We start from the raw sequence: 23,861 nt of genomic DNA, 5'->3' as shown, positions 1-23,861 counted from the left end.
AAATACTAGATAGGTAAAACAAACCTGTGAATAATACATGTAGATAGGTATAATAAACCTGTGAATACTAGAAAGGTAAAATAAACCTGTGAATACTAGATAGGGTATAATAACCTGTAAATACTAGATAGGTATAATAACCTGTAAATACTAGATAGGTAAAACAAACCTGTGAATAATACATGTAGATAGGTATAATAAACCTGTAAATACTAGAAAGGTAAAATAAACCTGTGAATACTAGATAGGGTATAATAACCTGTAAATACTAGATAGGTATAATAACCTGTAAATACTAGATAGTTAAAATAAACCTGTGGATACCAGATAGGTACAATTAATCATAATTACCTGTGTCCATGTAAAGCAGCTAAATGTAAAGGAGTTTCACCACTTGAATCTGTACAATTTATATTCACAGATTTTAAATTCCATAAACTGTAAAAAAAAAAAAAAAAAAAAATTAGAAATGTTAAGGGACATATTATAAAAATGGTTTCATCGAGATTAAGTAATTAAATTGGAAATAAATGTACGCACGATGTCATTCTATTACTATACATGAAAAAAACTAGAGAATCTAAGTTAAAATCCGCATGTCACCATTCTTCTATACACGCCGCTGAGTAATAATTCCTCTCTCATTTTGCTTCCATTCCATTGAATTAGAAGAATTTCTGGATATATATTTTGATACCTTTGCTTTCTTTGGTTATTTCACTTAAATCAGGATGTAGTCAAATCCTGATAATTTTGAATTATCTATTTTAGACTATCATAGCAAGAACGACCTGGACCAGAGTGCACAAAGCATTCTCAGACTTAAGTTTGCCTGATTTTAACCTAAATATAGTCTTTTATAAAGCTTTTGTTGTTTTAATATATCAAATAGATCAATAAGAAACTATGTGAAAAGTTTTGTGTTTCTGGATCAAAGATGTTTCTTATAAACAGTGATTGGAAGTTGAGTAAATTCTTAAATGCTTTGTGAACCCGGGGCCAGCTATTTATCTAAATCTTACATAATGCATCTTTAACATAGTATGACAGTTGTTTAGAATTAATTAACAGATATATAATTGTTAGTATGAACATAATTACTGTGTACAGTTGGCTAAATCTATTTGTTAAGGCCAGCTCAATTTTTGTCAAGGTCGCTGAGATGTAAATAAGGTTAGGGCACAAGATTGTTGGCTTGATTGTAGGTTAGGGTTAGGGTAAGCATTGGGACTAGGTCCAGGATTAGGGTTAGGGTTGGGATTAACGCTAACCCTGTTTACATCTTGTGACCTTTGACCAAACTTGAAGTTGGCCTTATCAAATAGATCTAACCTTGTACAGATGTTTAACCATTTGTTTTTAGTCAATGACTCAATAACAGGAAACAGATTATCATAAAAAAAAAACGATAAAAAAAACCCCAGAGACCACTTTATTTTCTATTTAAACAAACTCTAAAATCTTTATCTTTGTGAATTACTGCTCTTCAATATTATTTCCTGTTTCAAATACTTCAATAAAATGAGTGTGTTTGTGATTAAGACGCTGGACCGCTTACCAGGAGGTCTCGAGTTTGCTCTCAGTGTTGCCCGAGAATGTGTGCATGTAAAAGAACCCTTGACAGTTGGAATACAAATTTAAAGTTGGCTGTAGCGCCGCTATCCGGGCAAAATTTCCCTCAAAGCACACTGTATGATGTTTACCCATCTTCATTAGCTCAATCAGTTCAGAAAACATGGAAGTTAAATCCCATTTTATTTCTTCCTGTTTCAACTACTTCAATAAAATAAGAAAATTGTACATGTACTTGAACTATGATTACTAATACCACTATAACAAAGATATCAACGTTACTTGTCCTAATCCCTAACTCTCACGTTTCTCAACTTATCTACGCTAGAATAGTTGGGTGGTCTAGTGGTCTAACGTGTGCTTTAGATCAAAAGGTCTGTTACTGAGTCCAGTGGTGTGGTTTCAAGTCTAAGCTTGTAAGTGACAAGGATCAGGATCACCTGTCCAACCTTGTGGGTTTTCTCCAGATCCTCTGGTTTCCTCCCACTGCTAAAAGATCCCTAAGTGCAAGCGAATCATTGAAATAAAATTGTACAATATGTCTCGAAATGACCTAGTCCTAACCTATGTTGACAAGTGGACGTTAAACCCATTTAACTAATCCTCAATAAGATGTACCAGTGCTTAATTTGATCATAATTAAACATTTAATTAAACATACATTATGCAAGAGCTAAATCTGTCTATTGCAGGTCTTTCTTTAGGCCTGAAATGTTATCTAAATTATTAATTAGACATTAATTAACCTATCCAGACCATAATCTACTCTAGATGGCATAGTTAGCCTGCGATCTTTAGTGGATTATGAGCCGATATAAAACATAACTTTCCTTCACGATTTAACGATTAAATGGATAATCGAGACTATGCTGTTTATCGTACTGACTTAAGTAATGATGATCAAGGCTAGGCGGAAATTCAATCGCTTTGTTCTCAGTTCATAGTGGATCAATTTGAATGAAATTTTCAGCAAATTGCCTTTACATTATCTAGTTTTTAACTATTATAGTGAGAACTGCCAACTCGTTATCGAATCTCCCATAATGTATCTTTAATTAACTTATCCAGACCATAATCAACTTTCGATGCCATTGCTAGCCTGTGATATTTAGCGGATTGAAATAAATTTTTTGATAAATAATTTAACATAAAAATGGATAATCGAGACTTTATTTTTTATTGTATTGACTTAAGTAATGATGATCGAGACTAGCCTAAACTTCAAAAGCTAACATGTATCTCTGTTCAAAGGGGAGCAATTTCGACTGAAATTTTCAGCATATTATAGTTACTTTATCTATTTTTCAACTATTATAGCAAGAAGTGTCAGCTCTTTATCTAATCACCCATAAATGATTGGATTCAATCAGATTATTAAGATACCCATCAAAAAAATTTACCCAACACATACATGTATAGGTGAAGCTGACTCACAGCAAACACTGATTTTACTATTCAAATATTTAATTTTAAGTCATTATTCAAATAACATTTCAATATTTTATTCAATTCAAAAGTTGGATCGTTTTTGAAGCACTTTTCCTGATATGTTTGTTTATATCTTATTAAATAATTTAATGTTGTTTTTTTTCTCCTGTAGGAAGTATTTTGAACCGTTACATCATTAATTAAATTAGTTTAAATAGCACTCTAGCCTCTCTGTCTGTCCAACCTGATGGGTTTTCTACGGGTCCTCTGATTTCCCCCCACTGCTAAACACCCCTATGTACAAGCAAATTATTGAAATAAAATTGAACATTAGTCCCAAAATGACCTAATTTGTGTTGAGTGGATGTTAAACCCTATTTTTTTGTTCACTCTCTCGTGAATAGCTCTGAAAAACTATGTTAATGCATTATTTAAATATTTGTGCGAGACACTTCTATGATATACTACGTCACCAATCTTTTCAAATTTCCACATGACATCACCTTGTTGGCTATCTTCAATCTTCTGAATGATGATCAATATGAAAATCAATATCGATTCTCAGAACTACATGAAAAATATATGACTCAGTGAAGATAAATTCTAGTATATATCTTTGGAAATGAAATGGGGTTTAACGTTCCTACTGTTCTGCTCTATCTGGGCTAATGAAGACAGGAATCACGGGATACAGCCGGCTGTGAGAGAAATTTTGCCTGGACAGCGGCACTAAGGCCTACTCTTTTTTTGTATTCCAACTATGCATGACAGTGTGTACATGGGACTTTTTTTTTTCCAAGCTGAAGGACTATGCATTGTCCCTTGCCAGACCTTCTATTCTGCACTGCTTGCAAGGGGGAACTACGTCAGACAGGACCTCCAGGTTAGCGAGCCAACGTCCTACACGCTGAGCCACCACTGCTCCAGAATACATCTTTGGACATTTTCAGATGCAGAATAAACATTTGCTTATATTTGTGGATTTATTATTATTTCATAAGATTAGTTGCCAGGCAACAAAACATAGCCTGTAACAACTGAGCCTTCTGCAAAGGTTGTCGCATCTTATTTATTCACTGAAAATTTATCAAGCGTTACAAACCAGGAAGTAGCTATCAGGAATAATCAAAATTTGATTGGCTTCTACTTCTAGTTCTAACCTTTATCAAATCGATCTGATAAATTTAACCAGTTAATTGATCAGTTATTATTGGAAATCATTGTTCAAACACTATGTATAAAGTTCAAGTCAATAGAATGGTAAGAGGGTTCACAGGAATTTTCAAGTAACAAAACTCTGACAGTAATTATCAGAAGTCGTTGACGAGTGATACATGTAGGCACTTTCTTGAACATAAACACTGTGTATAAATTTAAAGGAGGGTTGGGTGGTCTAGAGAGCCCGCTTTAGATCATAAGGTCTGTCGTTGAGTCAAGTGGTTTTTGACAAAGAATAATGTTGCATGTCCAACCTTGTAGATTTTCTCCGGGTCTTTCGGAGCCACAATGGCTAGGTGGTTAAGACGCTGGCTCGCTAGCCTGGAGGACAGGTGTTCGATCCCTGCATTGGCCGAGAAAGTCAACTGGATTTTCAGACGTGGTTTCCCCTTGTCAGTGGTGCAGAACGGAGGGTCTGACAAGGACAGATGTCTAGTCCTTTGGATGAGACAAAAAAACGAGGTCCCGTGTATACATTGGAATGCACGTAAAAGATTCTTTGGCAACTGGAATTCAATATAAGAGTAGGCGTTAGTGCCACTGCCCGGGCAAAATTTCCCTCATAGCACACTATATGGCGTATGCCCATCTTCATTAGCCCAGTATAGGAGCAGAACAGTAGGACGTTAAACCCCATTTCATTTCATTTCATTTCTCTGGGTCCTCCGATTTCCTCCCACTGCTAAAGACTAGTATGCACATTTTATTGAAATAAAATCAAAACATGTTAGTCCCGAAATGACCTAGCTAAGCCCTATTTCTGTCTCTCTCTCTATAAATCTAAAGTAAACCAGATTTAAACTTTAACCTCAAGAGCCCCATGGATAGGTTTGGTGACCATATATAACCATGTATAACAACCGATTTGATTAAATGCTAAATAATGATGACAAATTACTCATTAGTACTTTAAACTTGTTTGACAGTAATGTTAATCATAATAATTATAAGTGACAATTATCATGTTTAACAGGTTGTACATGATTCAATATAACCTTACTTTACCTAATAACAAAAAACAAAATATACAGCGCAGTTAACAAAACCTTTTACATGTACCTATATCTTCTTTGAGACGCATTTAGCAATTGACATCTGTAATAAACACAAAAACATAATATGGAACTGGAACACATTTATTATCTTAATTAAAGCGAATAGTGGTTTCCTCAAAATGGTTTATTGGCTATAATTAGTTGTTATATATTTTGTGTATATGGTTTCATAAGCTCTTATTCCTTTATCGGTGATTTGATTTAATATATTAAATGGTTTCCCTATTGATTCATGGTTAATTAGTTGTTTTTTGTATATATAAGCTTCTGTACATTGGAAGCGATATCACCTCGGTGGAAGCGGACATTAAATAAAGCTATTTCACACACATGGAATCGGATGTTAAATAAAGCTATTTCACACACACACATTTTCATTATCATTTACTTGAAAATGTTGAGAGAACCCTCAACGAAACGTCGCTTTAATTAAAATAGTAACTGTGTTCCATATTATATCTTAAACAAAATTTGTTTTCAAACTCCTGAAAGAAAACTGATGTGAACCTGTCATTTCCAGATACATCCGAATTAATTACCCTACTCAATAAATAAAGGAGTTAACCCTCTTGATATAGGTAACCAGATCAAGTCCCATAACTCTTGACAATAATTATTAAAAATTGCTGAAAATCAATATACTTCTTCATCTCATGAACAGTTTTACAACTTAAGCCTCTGGAGCATCCACAAGTAATTGTAGATGCCGGAACACCTGGCGAACAGACAAGGGTGATTACAATATACAAGCGCATTTTAATGTATACAAATAAAGTGATGAGCCTCTCTTTATGATTGAAAAATTATGCAGTGGTCCATTTGTTTAGTTAGCTTTTGGCTTTAATTTATATAACCGTTGATTATTAAGACAAAATCAATGATCATATCTCAAGACTGGTCATACAGTTTTAATTGTAGACAAAAACAAAAAAACACATCTCAAAACAATCCACAACTAAATCTGGATATAAATTATTTTTTACTTAAAGATACATTATGTAAGATTTAGATAAAGAACTAGCCATTCTTGCTATAATAGTTCAAAAGTAGATGATGTAAAATGAATAATTTAAATGTGCAATAATTTCAACCACCGTACTGGTTGATCGAAGCTATGTCTCGGTCCTCCATATTTGATTAAATCAAAGTATCGCTGAACCATTCTAATCTATTTAATATCGGAGAAATCTGATGCCATCGAGAGTTGATTAAGGCCTGGATCAGTTAATTAATGTCTAATTAATACTTTAGAAAACATTTCAGGCCTAAAGAAAGACCTGCAATAGGCAGATTTAGCTCTTGCATAATGCATGTTTAAATCAAAGATTTAATTTAAAAAGCCCTGGAGTTTGAAGTTCTATTTATTATAAAAAATACTGTTTTTCAATTGAAATAAAAAGGGGTTAACTAACATCATTTGCATCGTAAAGACAAGAGTATGTTAATAAACCAGTAATTGTTATTCCATAATTAGTTTTTAGTATGTTATTGTTCAATTACTAAATGCCACTCAAAGAAGGGTTAACATTCTACTTTTCTCTACCAACTGGGTTAATAAAGACAGGAATACGCTATACAGTATGGTATAGGAGCAACGGTGGCTCAGTGTCCAGTGGGTACGACATTGGCTCCCACCATGAAAAAAAATGGTTATGGTTAGTTTAAAAACAAATTTATTAATAGTTTGACTTTTAATATATTGTCATCTATATATACCCTTTATTAAAATGAGATTAGATTAGTTAAATACTCTAAAAAAAAAGATCCCTCTAAATATTAAAATCAGTTTAAATTGGTGCACTATTCTAAAGTAGTGTAGTTTAGGTCTAATCGTCTTGGGAAAATGTTGACGAAATAGAAAATTTATAATAAATATAATATGAATTGAAAAATAATCCAAGAAATAAAAAAACAAAATATATCTTAAACTTATAAGACTTCCCCATACCTGAGTTTCCTAGTTCTGAAAATATAAACACAACTAAAAGTTTAACAGGGCAGTGGTTTGTTAGGGTGGGGGGGGGGGGTGGCGGTTCAAATTAAATACAGGCATACAGACAGGGGTGGAACAACAGGTCTAGCTTGATTCAACTTTCAAGCACCCCACTCATAGATCATCTTTCTCATCAGATTTAGACCATTATATTTTTCAGTGGTTGTGAAGAACAGTTTTATTTCTTTTTTAAATGATAATATAAAATGGCATTTTTTTTTTTTTTTCAGTCGGGGTTGATGGGCCCTCTGACCACACCCAACGGTTTGAGATATAATCCACCCTTGCTTACAGATAGTGAATGTTTCTTAAATCAAGTATAATCCTGTCTTTTTTGTGTGAAAAAATGCGGATGTAGATTTGTGAGTGAAAAGAGAAATTGTTTTGAATTGAAAAACCAAACAGAATAGAAATGTGTCATTAATGATTATGATATAGCCTGCAATTAAATGCGATTCTACACCAACCTTCCTCGTCAGTATTTACACAGACAATTAACCGACAGACCAATTTTCGGGTATTTCTAGTATTAAGAAAGAGGATACGCATGATGTTCCGTCACACGAAGGGAACGTTTCTGATATTACTCACGCAGTTCCGAACACGCATTATCGAACTGTGTGTTAGTTATTTACCTTGCCAGAGCACTTGTCAAGCCCCCGCCTCCTGATGATTTGCGTGTTCTGTTTGTCAACAACTTCTCTATGACGGCCACATTTCCAGTTCTAGCGGCATCTAATAAATCTTGTTCTCTGCCCATTCTTATGTCAGAAAAAACATGAATTCTAGTTCCAAAAATTATACGAGGACTACATTATGCTACCACACTTTCCACTTCCTCCATTGCTATTTCAGCGCCATCTACAGAGTTCAGTGGGTCATGACCCCGAGACGTCAAACAGTGTTGTCATTAATTTGTCGTGCGGTCACCGTGATAATGCACGGTGGAATATGGGTCAGTGTTCAAATGAATAACTCATAATAAAAACATTATTTTTTCAGACATTACGCATGTACTTTGTTCGTCACAGAACAATCTAAACACAACAGCATAACGTAAACTAATGTGAAGGCCGCTTAAATTGTCACAAAAATAACTGAAATTAAAATTTTGTTTTTCGATATTATTATAAAAAGACAAAGGTGCAATGACGCGTTAAATATATAAATAAACGATATTTGTATAGTTTCTTAGTTTAAATGTGTGAAGTCTATTTATTGTGACTACTTGATTTGAGAATCCATGTCGAAATGTCACTCAGTAAATTTACAGTATCTTATTACTTCTGTACTTTTTGTAAGCATTGTTTGATAATTCTGAAACCACATATTAATGACACGGTAAAATTAACATGATTATGAAATGAAATGGGTTTTAACGTCCTGCTGCTCGGCTTCTACTGGGCTAATGAAGACGGGCATACGCCATACAGTTTGCTATGAGGGAATTTTTGCCCGGACAGCGGCACAACAGCCTATAGGCTATAGCTCTTATATCGAATTCCAACTGCCAAGGTATTTTTTACGTCCTCGCCAATGTGTACACGGGATGATTTTTGGTCCCATCTGAACGACTAGACAGTTGTCCTTTCTAGCCCTCCGTCCTGCACCACTTACTAGGGGAAACTATGGCGGAAAATCCGAAGAACTTTCTCGGCCAACACCGGAATCGAACCCGCGATCTCCAGGATAGCGAGACAGCGTCCTACCCACTATGCCACCTTGGCTCCAACATGTTTACGAGCAACGACAAGTTTGTATATATAAGGACGGTGTGTGCTCTTTGTGTAATTCAATTTTATCAACAAATATAGGAGGTTTAACCATGTGTAATTAGTGCAGACAGATATATGTTAGAGACTGAGTCTACCTGTATGTGAAGCAAGGGACGTGGAGGGGGCGGGGGGGGGGGGGTGAATGGTTAGCTTGTGTGCGTTGCATCATAAGGTCTGTCAATGAGTCAACTGGCGTGGTTTCGATTCCCGCGGTTGTACGTGACAAGGAGTGTAGGATCGCCTGTCACCCCGTGGGTTTCCTCCGGTTTCCTCCTACTGCTAAAGACCCCTAGCGCAAGCAAATTATTGAAATAAAATTGAACCATATGATAGTCCCGAAATGACCTAGTTTGTGTCTAGTGGACATTAAACTCTCTCTCTCTGAACCACCGTCTCTCTCTCTCTCTCTCTCTCTCTCTCTCTTTTACTCACTGAACTACCGCCCCCCCCCCCCCCATCCCTGGCTTCGGGAATCACTGGTCTAATCCAACACGAACAGGTTATTATTCTGAAATTGGCAATGGATCGATATGGAATGTGATATATAATCTCATACTTTTCGGTTCCCCCAATAATCCACTCTGTTCTAATGACCGGTGTATTGTGTATTCACCTATATCCACGTGTCCACGGAGCACAAACAGTAGTTATTATAGCACGCGCTGCTGGTTTGTTTATTTACCGCTACAGATCGTTTCCCTCGTGACGGCAGAACCAGCGTGTAAATTTGATTAAAAATGAAACGGTTTGTACGAAAGGTTTTGGGTTATTTAAAGGGCGTATGATATATGCTTTGGAACCTTAAATTAGACGAAAATGGTTCTAAAAGCACACAATAATGTTATATGAATGTATAGAAAGAGATTCTATTCAATTTTTGAAATTTTATTGTTAAGTTTGGTGAATATCTTGAACAGTCCAAATTGACCGACAGTCCTTTACGCCCGCTTTAATCTGTTCTAAACGTTTCTTTTTTCAATTACTATTTTGTCGTTTGTGAATCAGCCTTTACTAATTAGTTTCGTATTTTGTAAAATATGTTTTGCATTGTTCATTACAAATGGCGTCCGAAATCATAGAAATACACGACTCGTGCGCTGATTTTAAAATGATCATTATGTCTTAAATATTGGATATTATTTTCACGACAAGATTGATCGGAATAGACAAATATTGAATTTTAATTTGTGTTTTTAATTTTTAATATTGGGTTAGAAGCTTAGCTCCTTTAAACTATATTACGGGAACATCTTTGAATATTAAACTGATTTTAGCTGCTGTTATGTCAAGTAATGACGATGGAATTTGTGTAAGGAAAGACGAGAAAGTAGAAGTCCATTTTTCGATTAGTCTGTGGACACACGAACACACTATTTTCTCAACATTGGCTTTCTCTATGGATATGAAAATCCGTAGGAACGCAGATTCTCACCCCATCGAACAAATCATATATTATATAGGCCTAATCTTATTAGAGCTTTATTTTCATAATAATGAATAAGATATACAAAATCACCTTAAATAGTTCAATACAGAGGCTATGCGTATTTAGGGGCGATGGTACAGTGGCGTAGCAAGGGTTTTAAGCGCCCTTGAACCTGTTAAGTTGACCGCTAACAACGCAAAAATGTTGCGTTTCTTTGTCCCGTCAACCCCACCACGGACTGCAGCCTGATACAGGCGTAATATGAAGAGCTCCGTTTTGATTTTCTGATTTCTAGCAAGTAAATTATTTAGGTTATATAATATTTAACTTGAGACTTTTATATAAAATTTAGTGTTGATTGGCGGTCTCGTGGTTTAACGCGTGCGCATAATATCACAAGGTCTGTCATTGAGTCAAGTGGCGTGGTTTCGATTCCCCGCTTGAACGTGGCAAGGAGTAGGATCGCCTGTCCAACCTCGTGGGTTTTCCCTTGGTTATCCGGTTTCCTCCTACTTCTAGAGTCCCCTACGCGCAAGCGAATTATTGAGATAAAAGTGAACCATATGTTAGTCCCAAAATAACGTAGTTGTATCAAGTGGACTTTAACCCCGTCTCTCTCTCTCTCTCTCTCTCTCGCGTGTATGCAATGTATTTTATTAGGACAGGGACGTTATAAGGTATGAATCACTGATCGACAATAGAGGAGATATAAAATATGGAGAAAAAATATGTGTTCTTTTTTTTTCATGCCTTTGATTCGCTGTTTTGATTATATTTTTATAATCAAAGGACATTTCGATGATATCGGAAACGACTGGATTAATCACCGTATATGAACCTACATGTCGCCAAACTTCTTCCTTGTTAAGTACAGTCCCCGAGGTCGGGGTTTCGATTGAATGTTTTTGTGTATTAAAGGTATAATATGTAAGATTCCGTGTTTTATGTGTATTAGATTTCAGTATTATATTAGATTGAGTGTAAACCATGTCCTGGTAGACTGCGAGGTATACGAGGAGGAGAGAAGGGAACTAGTGAGAACAATGGAGACCAACAACATACCATTCAACACTAAGAACCTATACTCTTCCCGAGACCAGATCTGAAACTGCAAATCTTCGAACAAATCCACGCCCTAATGGACACAGTTGGACAAAGTAGAATAGTGAAGTAAGAGGGGGTCACGGTTAGACGGGCCCGGCATCTAAACACTAAACTACATATATAGGGGATTTATACCAAACTGGCAGGATAGTGGAGTAAGGGGGAGTCACGATCAGACGGACTCGGCATCTAAACACTATTCCACCAAAAACAGACACCAAACCTACAGAGTGGGATAGTGGAGTAAGGAGAGGTCACGATAAGACGGGCCTGGCACCTAAACACAAACCCCACAAAGATGACATCTACCAAACTAGCAGGATAGTGGAGTAAGGGGGAGTTACGGTCAGACGAACTCGGCACCTAAACACTATTCCGCAAAAAAAAACTGATACCAAACCCAGAGAGTGGGATAGTAAGGGGAGGCCACGATAAGACGGGCCTGGCACCTAAACACTAAAACGATGACATCTACCAATCCAGAAGCAGACGAGATCATCTACCAAACGATATGTTTTATATTAAATAAAGGGAAGAACTTCCCAATTAACCAAATCCATGGCCTAAGGCCAAATGGAAAGATTGCAAAATCATATTCTAAAAAACAGGAATCAGCTTCGGCTCTCCTATGTCTTGTCTGCGATATCACTTATGTGGAAGCAGACGTTAAACACCAAGAACGAACGAAACGGGAAGGAGAAGGTGGGTGCTGAAGTTTTCAGAGCGTGTTATATTGTCCACTTACTGTATATACTTACTAATAAGTAGAAAACAGAAGGTATAGGATATGACTGCGAAAAACAGCATAAACATAGGTCTAAGACACTCCCCTAGTGAAATTCTTCTCTGATTTTTACCATGAAAGGTTTCTATCAGCCCCTGTATGTATGTGAAACTAAAAATGTCTGTTACATGTAATATGTATTAGCTAGGTGGTTCATAATTGTGTCCGTCTATATATAAAAAAAAAAACAATTTGCGTTTAAGAATAATATTTCTTTAAAGAAGTCTAGAAATAGAATGAAGCTTGGCGTGAAAAAGGAAACTTCAAATTGCTATTTTAGAATTGTAGCCATTACCCCCAACGTGTGTTCCTTGCGTGCGGTGCTGCATCCCTTTTATTAAATGTATTTTAGTGACTGAATAAATTGTACGTTCAAGGGAGACTAATCCATTAAAAACATAATTTAAATTAATCCATAATTTATCATTCTAATGCTTTATTGTGTAGCTGTTTCATATTAATAACACATGATTTGTTGGCACAGTAGCAAATATTTTACTCGGGAAGCACGTTTTAAGACAAACATAATAGCTTTTAGAACATTAGTGACGAAAGATTTTCACATGAGGTCAACCAGCTGTTTTGATAGTAAAGAAAATGTCAAATTCCCATGCGCAAAATTTATGCATAATTATTTTTCTGGTTATTTTATAATCTTATGCATGATTGGGTGATAAGAATGGATGAAGCCAATCAAATGTTTTAATACAGTTTTCATGTGACGTCACAGTAGTCTTAAAATAGCATACTGATGTAAACAAGCCAGGAGAGTTGAAAACGTGCTGGTGAAAGGACGTATGAATCTTGATTGCAAAGATGACGAAGCCATTGTCAGTTGTAAGTATTTTGCAAACATATTACCTTTTGTTTTTAATAATAAGCACATTCTTTAGTACAAAAACAAACATTTGCGTATTAAATTATGTCGAAAGGGGTACAGAATTCACGAATATTTTTTCCGGACAAAGAAAGATGGTCGAATTGTGGAGGCTCGCTAAGCTGTTGGCGATATGATAATTTTCTGTAGGTCGTAAATAAGTGATTTTCTTCTACTTCACGTGTGACACATATGAATCTGCTCGAGCAATGTTAACAATATTTGGAAAATTTTCCCAACAATCAAATAAACAGAAAAATGAGAGAATAAAACTGTTTCAGTGTCTTGTGAAAATCTATTTAACTGTGTAAGTCGCACTGTAAACAGGAGCATGTGACTGACCCATTTCTTTCACTGACAATTCGGGCAATCCCATCAGTTATGCTTTGACCTTTGGTAAAAAGAAATAAAGGAGGGAATCAGTTTTTAGAGTTGATTTGATTTAAATAACCCAAGTAATATAATATGTCAGCCAGTTGGAATTTGTGGACTGGTTTTTTTTTATATTGTGATACTGAGACACGGTTAATACTTCCCTAAAATGAACATGACATGATGAAGGACAACAATCGCTTTTCTTAAGCCTTTAAGGGATCTTTAAATTTATCAAATAAATATTGTCAATGTTGATAGGATTCTATTAATTTTGGAAAGCTGTAAATGACTACCTATAAGGTTATACATGTATCTATATGCCTGGTAGCTTTCCAGATAAGGCTTTCTCGAGATCAATAATTATCATTTACACGTTATTAATTATTTATTAGTGTAATCACCTGTGAAGTGTTATTCTTAGTCTTCACCAGTAGGTCATACCACGATGATGATGAAATTGTGATATAATTAAGGTAACCTATTTGGGATAGGAAATGCTAAAGGTAAAATGATACATAATTCCAAATGACCCCAGGCTACAAGCTAATATACAAGGCTATTTGTGTTATTTCTATTTTTAGATAGGACACAGCTGATACCCTGTGTATATTTTGTATCATTTGTATTATATACTGCCTAATCTACATGTTGTATATATCATCACAATTCATTTCTAATAATAAGCTCAGAAGAATGTGTATTGAGTCCAAAAAAGTACTGATCAAAACAAAGCCTGACAAGTCAACATATTATACTGCTTGAATATATCTTGTCTTCATTAGCCCAGCTCGGAGCAGAACAGTAGGACGTTAAACTACATTTCATTTCTGCTTGAATATAATTAAAATAATTTCCATAAATAACTTTCACCTGTGTAATAAAATAAAGAGTTAAACTACAGTAAACAGGGTCAGTTATTTGAAGGGTTTTATTTAAAGTAGCTAAGTCTCTAACTCAATATCATCCAAAATCTTCAACATTGAAAACACAAATTATTTGTCAATTTAAATCAACATTGATGCTGTGATCTTACCGGAAAAAGATGGGCTTCTGATATCCAATATTTAAGACAAAATAAAGATTTTACCATTGGTACACGAATTGTGTACCATAATGCGTTTCAGCCCCAGTTCTAGCAAGAGACTCGAGGAACGAGGCTAGACATATTGCACCAAACCAAACGGCGTATGTAGACTGGAATACCCAGGCGCTAGAAATTTGCATTCGATTGAGATTGCTGGCTTATTTCGCGGAACATAACTGATTTGAAATTAGAGTAAAAACGGAAACCATTGAATGTATATCAGTTTATATATATTCATATAACAGTATTATGTGAGTTGCGACCCACTTGTGTCAATTTCTAGGTCCCAAATGTTAGCGATTAGGTCCTTTAAATCTCTTGTAAACGAAAATAATGTGGAAGTTGAATCTCTAAAAGCGGGGGATCATTTCAGAACTAATATTTTGTTTTAAATTTATTTCATTAATCGCTTGTGTAGAGGGGTCTTTAGAAGTGGGAGGAAACTGGAAGACCTGGAGAAAACCCACGAGGTTGGACATATGACCCTACTCCTTGTCACATTCAAACAGGGAATCTACACCACGCCACTATGGTACACATTTACATGGCCATGAACCACTTGTTTAATGAAGTTATTGTTCTGTAATGATGTAACAGGTTGGCTGTTAGTCCTAACAAAAGAAATGTTTTATGATATTTATTGGCATGAAGCTATGTTTATAATAAATTACATGTGTGCTCAATCTGTGAAGATGTTAATAACACTGATTTGTAGTACATATTCACAAGTCACTCACTTATCATAGCATCTGTTAGAGATACAATCTCTTGTTTAATCATGAATAAAACCCAGCATTGTATTAAAATAATTGTGGTTTTTATATACATATTACATGTACATTTATACACATACCAGCCAACCTACATGGTTACAGTATTCTGTCTCTTTATTTAAATACCATAGAGCCGTTTGTGTGTTAATTTTAAAACAACTTGTAAAATTATTTGTGTAGCATTATATTTTTAGTCTATGGTTTTATAGCAAAAAGAAAACACATATTATTGTATTGTACATGTGAAATACAGTGTTTTGTCTCAGTTGTAAAATAGCTAATATAATCTTAGTTAGGTGGCCTAGTCTACAAAGGAATACCTTAAGATCTAAACGACACTGATCAGATAAATTTCCTTTATAATGAGATGCTTGAGTGCAGCCAGCAAACTTTAATCAAAACACTTGATCTAACTGTCATGATATACATGTATGACTAAATACATATAGCTTTTTTTACAAATAAGTCTTACCCTCTCAATCAGGGGGGTTGGATGGCCGAATGGTTAGCACGTGCACGCTGTATCATAAGGCCTGTCATTGAGTCAACTGGCGTGGTTTCGAATCCCCGGTTGTACGTGACAAGGAGTAGGGGTGCCTGTCCAACCGCGTGGGTTTTCTCCGGGTCCTCCGGTTTCCTCCCACTGCTAAAGATCCCTACGTGCAAGCAAATTATTGAAATAAAATTAAAACCATATGTTAGTCCCAAAATGACCTAGTTTGTGTCGAGTGGACGTTAAACCCCATTTCTCTCTCCTCTCTTACCCTCTCAATCATTAACAGAAATAAGTTGATGTTTGTATTGCTAATATCAACATTTGGTTCCGATCTCCCCAACCTCATAAAAACATGCGAAAATGTTCAATTTTCATTCCTACATGTACCTATATCGACAATATATTATCGCTGCTGAATATTCCCGGATTCACGGGGGGGTTGAATGGCCAAATGGTTAGCGCTTGCGTGCTGTATCATAAGGTCTGTCATTGAGTCAACTGGCGTGGTTTCGATTCCCCTGGTCGTACATGACACTGAGTAGGGTCCCTGTCCAACCTCGTGGGTTTTATCCGGGTCCTCCAGTTTCCTCCACCTGATAAACACCTGGTTATATTTTATTTCCTATGTAAAATTATTGAGTGGGTTTTCGGGCTATTGTCCATAAATAGCATGTTTGCTGATATCATAACCATGTGATTACAATGCTTGTTACATAGATATAGGTCACTGATTCCCTTTAAAAGTTTAGTGAACCGACTATAATTTTATGAGAGATATAAATAAACTTATTATAGCCTACTGCTAGGATGAAGTAAACAGAGTTATTAATAAAATAAGAAATGTATAAATGTATTGTAAGTTCACGCAATTAAATAAATATTAACATTTTTCTTTTTCGGATATATAAACAAATTTATTAATATAACTCTGTAGGGAAATTCAAAAGGTAATCTTTTAGAATCACATAAAGACCAATAGATATTGGTTATGTGATAGAAGCCAGCAAAGGGGGTTGGGGCAGGGCAGGGTTGGGACATGGCAGGGTGGGGGCAATTGAGGGAATTATATATATATGTACATGTACATGTAGGTCTACCATATTAATGTTAGTCTCCAAAATAAATTATTTTGCATTTTGTGGATATTAAATACCATTTCTATCTCTAAAATATTATTTGCAGTAATATATTATATAATCTATGTAAAGGTTTTCTCAACCTTTTTGACATCACTGATTACTTTGACATTTTCCAACTACCCACCTGCATGTATGTACAGTAAGTAGTCAGTACTGAGTAAATATTTAAAAGGGTACCAAAATTATTCAACTTTAACAATACAGTAAAAATAAACATCTTTAATAAATGTAATGTCAGTAGTGAAACAAAATGGTTTAACTCTACTGCACCAACCAGGCTAATGAAGACAATCATTTTTGATCTCATGAATGTGTTCCACGTGGCTGACATGACGCATCTAGTGTCTATAAACAGGTTTCTATATAGTCTACGAATCTACAAAATGTGCAACATGACAGTGTTGTTACGGTTGACTCATACATGTATTTTATTTTCAATACCGGTAATAGAAATAAAAATTCAAAAGCATATACGCCCACCAATATTTCAAATACCCATTGCCTTAGCACATTTGCTCTCTTCCCACACAAAAGTAGAAATCTCTCACTGAGAAAACCCTGGTGTATGCAATAAGGGTGAAGTATTAGGGGTTGGTGAGATGGGTAATCATCTTATGATCGCTTGTGATTAGTATTGAGGTCACATGACTAACATCATGTGGTTTTTATTCAGTGCAGCATACCTTTATATCTTCCCAGTTAAAATACAGATGTGACATCATCCTTTGATGCTGGCGTACCATTATTTCAAATAATAGTGTCACCACGGTCTATCAAAACCCTATAATTACCTTTCTATGGTTGAATTAATTATGGGTCACCTTAACACTGATATAACATCTTAGAGCATAGTCCTCTTAACGAGTATTCTAATAAGAATGTATATTAATCGGACCGTGGTGACAATAGGTTTAAGTGCAGAAAACTAAATGCTTTTACCATTTTAATCCTTACCCTATCCAGCTTTCAATTAATGATAAATTAGAAAGACAGGTCTCTTGTTTGCTCCTAGTATTGCTGTTGCATGAAAAAGTTCCTCAGGATTTGGTGGTCCTGGCGCGTTGACTCATGTCAGTGGTTTAGGAGGTACAACCTAACAAGGACAATGTTGTTTGGATGGGATGGAAAACCGAGGTCAAGTGTCAAAAGAACCCATGACAATTGGAATTCGAAACAAGAGTGCATGTAGGTCGTATATGTAGCTCCTCTGTCCATACAAAATTACCCTTATAACTTACTGTATGGCGTATAACCGTCTTCATTATCCCAGTCAGTGCAGAAAAGTAGGAGGTTATTTTTAAACCCCATTGTATTATACATTTTGCCATTAACATGCTTAAAATTAATCAAAAATATATTTTTATCATTTCAGTTGAAGAGTGTTGGGCCGAAGTTGGTGCCATTCTTTAAGACAGTCTCAATATTTTTTGTATTATTTGGAGAAGAGTCACACCCATCTATATTCTACTGTATAGTAAAATGTCTACCAATCATATCACTCATATTATTCGTTCTTTTACACGGAATGAGTTTAAACGAATACTATCGTTACGCCAGACATATTCTCATTGGATTATTTTTCTCGGCTCTGGGTGATGCTTTTCTAGTCTACAAGAAACAGTATTTTGAACTGGGTATTTTGATGTTTGCCATCGCACAGATATATTATTCTCGAGCATTCGGTTGGCGTCCATTTAACCCATATGCTGGGACAGTCTTCCTGGTTCTAGGATGTATCGTGTATTCATACATCAAAGATGGCATCAAGGATGTTGTATTGAGCTACATCGTAGGTCTGTACGTCGCTTTAATCAGTACCATGGCATGGAGATCGGTGGCTCGAGTCCAGTTTTTTGATGATTTATGGACTTGGACCAAGCTATGTGGATGTGCTGGGGCTATATTATTCATGATATCGGATCTTACGATTGCTATTGATAAATTTGTCACTCCTGTTCCTTTCTCACATGTGATAATCATGTCTACGTATTATGCGGCTCAAGTCGGCATCTCATTATCTGTAGTTGACAGTCAAGTGGATGAACTGTTGAAAAAGAAAGTTTGAACATAATGATCCTATATATGTAAATCAACTCTGTATTTACTGTGTTTACATATTTGTTAAACAGATATGATAGAATTCAAAGTTGAGACAAACTTGTTGAAACATTTAGAAGTGCTTATTGTTTAATATGACCTTCTCCAAGAATACAACCAAGGACACTGGCGGTTCAGTTATATGACAGATATTAGTTGAACTTGGAACTTTGAGTATCTTAGTTCTTTAACATCTGCTTCCACAAAAGTGATATGGCAGAACTTTAAGATACAGATGATTGTATTGTACGTGTACATGTATTATTAAATGACGGCTTATATGTGTATAATACTTGAATGGAACTAGATGTTTATCAGTGAAGTGTGCTAACTTAAAACCAACCAAATTCTATATCCCAGCTATATATGTTTTTAAATATCTCTATAATCAATTTATACATTAAAATGTATAAATTGATTATAGAGATATTGAGATAATTATTGCAAAATGTGTTTCCATATTTAGAGTTTTCCATTATGTGATATAAAGAGAAAATCAGCCCTGGAGCAAGTTTCCCAGTTAATTTGTGAGATTGATGGTAAACATTACTGATGTACATTCAGGAATTATTGCTATCTCTTAATTGAAGAGAGGGGTTTAAAACATGTAGGCATCTCACATCTGTATGTTCTTCTCTCCAAATATTGTTTATATTATATATAACACAAATTCTCCTAAAGATACATTATGTAAGATTTAAATAAAGAGTTGGCCATTCTTGCTATAATAGTTCAAATATACATGTAGATAATGTAAAATCAATATGTTGAAAATTTCATTCAAATTACTTCATTTTATGCCAAGTTATAACTGTTAGTAGATTTGACAAGTTGTGTGAATTGTAGTAACAAGGGCACTGGTATATTTGAGACTTAGCCTCGGTTTCCCATTTTTAAATGGAGAACAGTTCTAATCTAGTTGATATCTTGGGTATCCAATGCCATCAAGAGTTGATTATGGTCTGGATAAGTTAATTAATGTCTAATTAACAGTTTAACATGGACAAACAAAGTTCAGTTATCTTTCTTATTATTTCTCTTTACTTTGATTCCATAAGTAGATTCTAATTGTCCTGTGCTGAATCTCGTTAAGGGAAAGGATATTGAAATGGGCTCTGATCTATCCTTTCGTACTGGATTTGTTTCCGGAAACACTGTACGCACATCAACCTATTATAATAGTTGCGTCGTTTACTAATTGGATATTGGAAATGTCTCGATTTAAAAAATTATATAATTCCTCAAAAACAAATTTGACTTTTGCTAATTGGAAATTTCTCTGTTCCATGATTTATATATTTCCTCAAAAACGTATTTGACGTAGTTTTTGCGCGAGGATTTTGTAGACTATTTCCTTCAAAACTGACTTAGTTTTTATCCAAGGGCGTCGAATGTTGAGTCTTTCTAATACAATTCAGTTGTCTGACCTTCCAGTCACAGAGGTTAAATAGGTTCTAGCTGATCGGGTTTAGGGTTAAAAATCCTACATTTGCCTGTTTAGTCATATGTAAAAACTATATAAAAAATTGTCCATTCTGTTTAATTTTGCAGTCTGATTTAAATGCAGATGCTATTCCGTTTTATTTTTTATAGTTCAAAATTTCGTTTTACTTGTCTTTACTACACTAGGATTTAGACGAATTAGCCAATGAAACGGTCTGTTGTGACTAGTTCTTGGCATGCAGTACATGGAACTGTGGGTATTCCACTAGAAACATAAACGCTGCTTAGTTAATCAAATGTCTGACGCCATGGGGCCAAAAGCCTCTGGGATGACCCCTGACGTAACCTGATGTAGTGGAGGCCATCGAAAGTATAAAAAAAGAAATAAAATATAGATCTGTAATTTTGTAACTGTAATAGATAATATTCGGGATATATTAGATTTATTAAAACCAAAGAATTAAGATATACATGTAAATAATGGTAGACCAGTGATATTTGGTCTGTAAATATTCTACTTGTACCTGTATATTAATTATCAATTGGAATATAATGAATGAGTTCTTTGTGGGAAGATAATTCAGTAATAATTGTAAATAGGATTTGGGGAGGTATTTTTGATCAGCATTTAATCATATTTGTGTATATATTTGTTCTGTCTTTATTTCCACAACTCCAGACTGTATCTCCCTTATAGTAACTATTGATGTTTTAGGTGGCTGTTTCCACGTATCAGCCTTCTGTAAAGTCATTAGACCACATGCTTTGAATTTCGCGTACACAAAGTAAGCAGAGGTGGATACTCCGCGATAAACTTTATAGTTTGTGTCATGTGTAAGTCACATAGCAATCTATTTCAAATAACAACCTGGAAAATAGTTGCTATCTAATACATAAACATTCTTTCATGCTTCATTTCCCTAATATTCACAATTTGAATTTGTATAAATGGCATTAGAAAATGAACATTATTTAAATTATGGATTTATTATATTGGTCAACCGTTTGGTTATGTATATTTATTTATTAATTATAAATGTTGTTGTGTATAAATGAAATATCTATAAATTGATTAGTCGACAGACCTGTTTAATTAATTAACTAAAGAGGAAATCATACTTTGGTGATCAGTAGGTAAATGTACCATCAGAATGGTGATATGTTAATGGGACATCACAGTTGCTCAGTGAGTAGGGCGTTGGCTCGCTAACCTTGATGTCCTGAGTTCGATCCCAGTGTTGTTCGAGAAAAAGTTCATTGGGATTTTCAGACGTGGTTCCCCCTCTGTCAATGGTGTAGGGCCGAGGGCCTGGCAAAAGATAAAATATGGTCGTTCGGATGGTCCAAAAAAACGAGGCCCTGTGTATACATTAGAGTGCACGTTAAAGAACCCTTGACAGTTGAAATTTGAAATAAGACTAGACCAAATATGATTACATGAGAGTATTATTTCCTCTTTAAAGATAAAAATGTTTGGACATATAAATATATTCATAACAGACCACAACACAAGGTATATATGGATATAACTACTTTTGTATTATTTAATAACGATTTTCGTAATACATACAGATCACGTTTTCAAGTTAATGATGAATATAGAGAAGTAGTTATATCCATATATACATGTACCTTGTTTTATGTTTTATTATGCATAGTTAACCATGCCTCTAGATGTTATTTAAAGAATTTAAATATATGTCTAGCTTAATTAATGGCATCCATGCTTATTAAATGTATAAGCAGGTGGTTTATACCGGTAATGTCCATACATTTTCAATACATCTAGTGGTTATGTTCAGTATTAAATTCTATAAAGGGTTTTATATTAAGATTTCCTCTAATTAGTGTGATATATTAAGTCAAATTGAGATGTATATTTATTTAAATATTTTTTGTCTCATATACATGTTGTCTACTAGTAATCAACGTCATGTTTTATTTATACCATTTTAAGTGCATTTCATCAAATTATTTCAAACTACTTGGTAAACTAAAATACAGGAATAGAATTACAGGTTTATGGTTAAGAAAATGAATATTAAAAGTTATTGTCTGGAATTAATAGCATCTCCATTAGTTTAATTTTTGGTTCTTTGGGGTCTTGATATGTAAAATTTTTGTAGGTGATCCTGAAAAACAAACATCCAAATTAGTATGTCCTTATTTTAGTTTTTTTCATTGTTGTATATTGCATGTAATTTGTACAATCAGACAGATTAGGATTTAATTTAAGTTTGTTTATCACTCAGGATAAATATTTCCTCTAATGCTTATAGTAGAAAAAACCTAATATATGTGTATGAGATTATCTATTAATCAACTCAGTCCATTTATCAACTCTGTTCCTCTACACTTCATAATGAGGCCATACCCAGGGCCGTAACTAGCTCAGCCATACCCAGGGCTGTAACTAGCTCAGAGTGGGGGGGGGGGGGAGGGGGGCGTCGTGGGGGAGGATTTTCAGAGGGTGCTGTAAAATTCACGGACAATGTACATGTATATCTATTGTTTTTATGGTATCGACAATTTTTTCACAGGGGGGTGGGGGGGGGCGAAACTTTTTGAAGGGTGTCAAATGCACCCCTCATCCCCAGTTACGGCCCTGGCCATACCAATTTGATTTTCTGTTTTTCGTGGTATTGATAACTTATAATTTGTTCATTACAATATTATGTCCTCTCTGTGCCACTGCAAATTACATGTGATACATGTAATTTGATATCACTCAGTTGTCTCCCTTACATGTAAGTCATCATTTGACTGGTGCAGAACTGTATTTATGTTTCCAATGAAATGAATTGGAGTTTAACATCCTACTGTTCTGCACCGATTGGGCTAATGAAGACGGGTTTATGATTAAGGTTAGCACTGTATGTAAAATATACTTGAAGAACTGTAAAACAATGAATAAATGTGTTAAATGAATCATATTTCCAGCAACCACTGTAACTATATCTCAGAAAAAGAGGTTGGTTTAAAGTGTGTAAATATAATGAGAAAATGACCTATTCATTCAGTTTGAAAGTTTCAGGTCAAAATATTGAGATGTTTGGAAATAATCACCAGAACAGTTTGTTACATAACTCTTATAGAGTCTGTGTCTGGGTTTATTTTCATTGAAAGGCCTGATAAACTTAACTATTCAATCCTGTAGGCTTTTAAAACCAGGAATAAGGTGCAAAATTATATTGGCCCTTGGAAAACAACACGAAACAATGG

At 34.9% G+C, this 23,861-nt stretch overlaps 2 protein-coding genes across 2 annotated transcripts in view; one reads left to right on the top strand and one right to left on the bottom strand.

The window, feature by feature from the left end:
- Positions 1-8,120, bottom strand: part of LOC126825250 (ankyrin repeat and SAM domain-containing protein 1A) — a 120,037-nt gene extending 111,917 nt beyond the window's left edge. The window contains exons 1-3 of the mRNA XM_050554822.1: positions 7,902-8,120; positions 7,222-7,236; positions 352-438 (exon numbers count right to left, since the gene is read on the bottom strand). Of these exons, the coding sequence (XP_050410779.1) occupies positions 352-438; positions 7,222-7,236; positions 7,902-8,026 (227 nt within the window). The 5' untranslated portion in view covers positions 8,027-8,120. The remainder of the gene's footprint in view (positions 1-351; positions 439-7,221; positions 7,237-7,901) is intronic.
- A 4,949-nt stretch (positions 8,121-13,069) lies between these two features.
- On the top strand, positions 13,070-23,062 carry LOC126825282 (lysoplasmalogenase-like protein TMEM86A). The gene is made up of 2 exons (XM_050554874.2): positions 13,070-13,192; positions 18,472-23,062. The coding sequence occupies exons 1-2, from the start codon at positions 13,172-13,174 to the stop codon at positions 19,162-19,164; spliced, it is 714 nt and encodes a 237-aa protein (XP_050410831.1). The 5' UTR covers positions 13,070-13,171; the 3' UTR covers positions 19,165-23,062.
- The last annotated feature ends 799 nt before the right edge of the window (positions 23,063-23,861 follow it).

Source organism: Patella vulgata, chromosome 6 (genome assembly GCF_932274485.2).
Source record: "Patella vulgata chromosome 6, xgPatVulg1.2, whole genome shotgun sequence".
NCBI lineage: Eukaryota > Metazoa > Mollusca > Gastropoda > Patellidae > Patella > Patella vulgata.
This window is presented reverse-complemented; position numbering and strand designations above follow the sequence as displayed.

Coding starts and splice junctions, on each gene's coding strand:
- LOC126825282 (XM_050554874.2), top strand. CDS start 13,172: ATGACGAAGCCATTGTCAGTT. Junction 13,193..18,471: donor TGACGAAGCCATTGTCAGTT/GTAAGTATTTTG, acceptor TTATCATTTCAG/TTGAAGAGTGTTGGGCCGAA.